Below are 5,002 nucleotides of genomic sequence, written 5' to 3'. Positions count from 1 at the left end.
GCAGCGAAGCCGGACCTCCTCTCGGCCCCCCAGCCGGCTCCGAGGCGGAGGCGGCGGCACGAACGCTCTTTCACTTTCGGGGGGATTTAAACATCCCCCCGATATTTTTTTTAAGTTTTTCGATTTTTGTGCACCCCTGGGGACTGCCCCAAGAGTGCACAAACCTCCCCCTGTCCCCCAAGTGCCCCCGAAGTGCGGATATAGATATCCGCACGGAGGGGGCCACTTGGTTATTAGATATATAGATTGAATAGTGGGTGCCAAAGTTCTAATTCTAAAATGCACTCCCTTAGTGTATGGCTGATGGCACTGCTCCTCAGCATATATCGCCACCAATCAGAAGGCAAAGCCCGGGTCCCGCCCACACCACAACTGCTGCGACAACCTGGTCTTTTGCATATGGAAGCTGATTGGACTTCACTCCATTCCACACCTCAAACTCCCCCCCCCCCCGCAAGGCAGTTGGAATGTCAGTTGCATATGGAATCTGCTGTATTCTGGTGGTATGCAGGTCCCAGATTCATGTTTTAAAAGCAGACTGACACTGTTTGCCCAAAGCCAGAGCACTCTCCCAGAGCCTCTTTCTAGATCCCGTTGTATTTATTTCCACAACGGGCCTTATTTCTAGTTTAAAATAAACCTGGTTCTCCTGGATTCATAGGAGGTCGTCTGGGTCCCCTCAGTCGATAGAAACTGCCTGTCACATGGCCCTCATGCAATGCACATTCCACAGGACTGGGGACACTGTAAGGAGGTCTTAAAGCTTACAAAAACAGACACACTCCTCAGCTAACCAAGTGCAATGTTGTAAGGTTTAATCACTGTGCAAAAGTCTGAAGTCCTGGAGCCTTCAGAATGCCATGACACCATGACTTTCAACCGCTTTGTCTTGGTAGCTCTGATCTGTGAGAGAGAGACGCAGGGCAGGGCAGGGCAGGTCATGTTCTTTGTTGTTTCTGCAGCTTAGTTTTATTTTTTCTTCTCAAACCATCTTTGTCTCTTATTTTTCTCCCCCCCCCCCACCTAGGACTTCTTTGAAAGCTACATTTCTGTGGCTTCCACTGTGCCTTCAGTGCTCTGCTTGATTGGGAACTTCCTACTAGTCAACAAGTAAGTGTAAGCTGCATTAGTAACCTCTGTTTTTTCTCCTTCATTCCACGGCTCTGGACATGCCACTTCTCTCCCCAGGATGCGGTATTAGCTCAGTGGTGAGCTATACATCATGTTAAAAACGCTTGATGAGCAAACGGATTTAGCCCAAAAACCCTTTAGAGCACAGCTTCTCAAAGTGATTATGACTTACTGTCACATACTGTTTCTCTTAGCCCAAGACAGTATCTGAAATCATTCAAGTGATATCTTTTATTGGGACAACTGCACTGGCAGGGGAGAGTAAGAATATTTCAAACAGCACAGAGCTCTTCTTCAGACAGGAAGTAAGGGAAGCGCAGATGCACCCCTAGTGATGTAGTGGCCAAGGGTGTCTTCTGTCTGCTCCATCTAATTTCACCATCTCTCTCCTTTCTTAGACTCAGCTCACCTGGCCATGCTGATCTGTGCTTCTGTAACCTTGCAGTTGGACTGCTGTAGTGTGCTCTATGTTACGCTGCCCTCAAACAATTTTTTTTTTTAAAGGAAATTGCAGCTGGGTCAGCAGCCCGATTATTGTCAGGAGAACAATGCCATTGGAACGTATCTCACCTAGGCACCGTTTTTAACCTTTAAAGCCCTTCATGGCCTATGACCCACATATCTAAAAGACCATCTCTTCCCATATATAGCCATGCACCATCTGCAGTCTTCAGGCTGCCACCTTCCAGCTGTTCAACCACTCAGAGTGGCATTGACCAAAGCCCACAGTTTTTCATTGTAGCTCCACCTCCTACCCTGTGGAAGAGGCTCCATGAGGAGATGGGGTGGGTGCTGTCTCCAGAAGTAATTAGGAGGCCCTGCAAGGCCATTTCATTTCCAGCAGCTTTTAATGGGAACCAGGCTGCAGACATTTATTTTTGGGGGGAGGAATGGAGGTTACTTGTGAGTTTTATAGTTTTTAGATTTGAGTTACTAAGTCACCTTGAGCCATGGGGAAAGGCAGGTATGCATATTTCAATAAATAAACAATGGGAAATGCAATAGATCTATAATCTGATCACCTAACTCTTCAAAAGAGCTTCAGAGTAGCCACACTGGAAGGGATCAGGACTTACACTGGGCGCTTTGAAGAATTAAAAAAGTGGAAGAGACCCAACCAGGGATATACAGTTTAAGAAACTAGCTGATGTTTGCCAGGGGTAAGGGTCTCCGTGAGTGTATGCCAGAGATCTATGTATTGAGTACATATATCATACATGCCTATATAAATAAAGTAGCCTTCTCCGGAGGGCTGTTTTTAATGTCCATATATATATTAAAAACTTGTGGCTTCTGGGGAAGAGGAATTGAGTGGTAACGGTACATAATCGTTAAGAGTGGTGGATTAACAGTCAAGAACCACTGTCTTGAAAGCGTTGCCAGGTTGTGTTTTAGGTGCATCGTAGAGTGTGCTGTGTGGAAGTGTTTTCTGAGGGTGCCTTAGAAAAAGGACTCAGCCTCCCAACATGACTGGGGGACTAGTCAAAGGAAGGCAACTTATGCCTCATTGGCAACTTATGCCTCATTTATGCCATGTCTGCTTAAAGTGGGCAGATCAGCACCCAAAAAGTGAACTGCCTCAGCTGATTATTTTATCACACAGTTTCTTGCTGCTGCCCCCTCCCCCCACTCTGATGTGTGGTAAACACACCCTTCTTCTGCTTGACAGGATGATACAGAGGACTGTTTGAGTTCTGGATGAGTCACAAAACAGTGTGGGCAAGCACACATATTTTTGAAAACTTGTCCCTCTCACAGTTGGGGGAAGAGAGGGAAATTACTATTTTATGCTTCAGGTACACGTTAGAACATTGGGTTTAACTAGGGCTGCCTAGTTAACCCCCCGCCCCAGAGGCCCGTTCCCCGACGCCCCGCCCCAGCGTGCACGTCACAGGGAAGTGACGTTATGACGCCGGGCACACTGGGGGCGGGGCCACAGCCATACAAGGGAAAACTCTATGGCACGCGCCAAGATGCAAACGGGAGTCCCCCGCTGGCAGGGTAAGTGCCACTTGGCAACCCTAGGTTTCACCAGAGTGTTCAGGTTTTGTCCTTCTATATAAGCTTAAAAGCTGTCATTCCCTAATCACGCAGACTTCCATCTCCCAAAGGTATGGCTTCCATGTACTCCTTTTCTGTACATTTGGCCTGGCTCTCAGCAGGCAGCTGTGTTTTATGTGCTGAGTTAACTGTGGCCAGAATTTTGGCTGGTTACAGAGGGACAGTCCTCTTATATTTATCCTTTCCCTGCCAGGAGAACTGGAGAGGCAGCACAGGGAAGCTGTCTCCCACCTACTGGGTGAAAATCTCTGCAAAAGAACTCCAGCAATACCACATTTCACAAACCCCGACTGAGCAGGAATTGTCATTTCTGAGATTCTGTGCCTGCCATCTTCCAGAGATGCTAATACCTTTCCTCTTCCTTATGTTGCACACATTCTAGCAGGTGAACCTGTGGGCAGCAGTCTGATGGATTCCATGGCCATAGTGGGAGTTGAAGTGTGGGCACACTTTACTTGCTGTGGAGGAAGGAAGACTTGATCCTCAGAACATTCCAGTGTTAGAAGCCCTCATTTGTTGAAGCGGCACTTTCAGTCAGTGCTTTGATGTTCTCCATCACGGAGGCTGCTATCGTTGAAGAATTCCTAGAACAGAAAATGTTTTTTGTTTTCAGTTATACCATGAAAAGGGGAAAGGGCACACAAGGAAACAGGAAGGAGACACAGAGATGATATTGCCTGCTCTTTCTTCTATATTTTCCAGGTTGGAAATCCATTTCACAAAACCTATTATGTGCTTAATGCGTTACATTTTAAACGTAGCATTCATTTATCTTTGGCACATTGTTGATTCTGCTGAGTGGCACATCCATAATCAATAAGTGTTTTATTATGCTAAGTTTTCAGTGTCATAAATACACATGAGGCTGGCTTGCATTTATGGAAACTCTTGTGCAAATCGGTTCCCTGTGGTTCGCTTGCCGCCAGAGGGTAACTTATGGCTATTCTGTGCTCCACCCTTGTTGAAGGCATCCGTGATGGTGAAAATATTATGATGCTTCGGAAATGGACCATGTTTGCATGGGTGGAGGTGACATTTTTGAGAAGAGTGTGAAGAAGAAACTGGGCAGCACCAGGGTGCTAAGAGTGCAGACACTGGAACGGTTACTCGGGGTTCCTGATTGCCGAGAGAATTGATGGTTTGCCTGTTGCATGTCTTTAAAAGTATTCTGTTACAGCTGCATTTGTCAGGAGTCCCTGAGTCAGGCAGGCAACATTTCTAACTTGCACAGTTAATGTGGAACGAAGTATATCACATCTGGGGTCTGTTAGAGGAGGACATATATCAGAAAGGGATATTTAAACCAGGGTCTTATCCCTGAAGGAGAAAGAGAACATCCTTTCACTATGAGCTCTTGGTCATCTTTTCCCTTCCCTGCCTTCTGTACTTAAGGGGAGCTGATCAAGTCTTCAGTGTCTTATAATAAGCACATTTCTTGTTCAGGCAGCTAATTATCTGGTGAAGATAAGCATGTGATTGCTTTCCCCCAGCCTATAGTATTCCCCAAACAGACTTATTGCTGTGTGTTGCCGTTGTGATTTGTTTTAGAACTGGGTATTTCCAGCTTGGCTGGGTTTGTAGAGAGATTGGATCAAGGAAGCACTGATTCTGAACACATGGTATCTTTTTTTCCAAATAAAAGGTTTTCTCCCCCAAGCCCCCACCCAGGTTTGTCTTGTGTCTCTTCTGAGTGGTTCTTTTCTCCCTAGAGCATTGGTTCAGAGCAGTTTGTGTACTAACTACCTGGCTTCCTTTTGGTTCCTGGAGAATACCCCAGGGGTACCATATCCATAGCCTGTGTTCGGAAGAG

At 46.3% G+C, this 5,002-nt stretch overlaps 1 protein-coding gene across 1 annotated transcript in view; it reads left to right on the top strand.

Annotated features, from left to right (window-relative positions):
• The window catches only part of SLC29A3 (solute carrier family 29 (equilibrative nucleoside transporter), member 3), a 33,758-nt gene that overhangs the window by 19,767 nt on the left and 8,989 nt on the right, over nucleotides 1-5,002 (top strand). Inside the window, exon 3 of the mRNA XM_015422892.1 lies at nucleotides 1,028-1,110. Within this exon, the coding sequence (XP_015278378.1) occupies nucleotides 1,028-1,110 (83 nt within the window). The remainder of the gene's footprint in view (nucleotides 1-1,027; nucleotides 1,111-5,002) is intronic.

The sequence above is a fragment of the Gekko japonicus genome, unplaced genomic scaffold (genome assembly GCF_001447785.1).
Source record: "Gekko japonicus isolate JY-2015 unplaced genomic scaffold, Gekko_japonicus_V1.1 scaffold49, whole genome shotgun sequence".
In the NCBI taxonomy this organism is placed as follows: domain Eukaryota; kingdom Metazoa; phylum Chordata; class Lepidosauria; order Squamata; family Gekkonidae; genus Gekko; species Gekko japonicus.
Note: the sequence above shows the minus strand (reverse complement) of the source record. Positions and strands in the feature narration are given on the sequence as shown.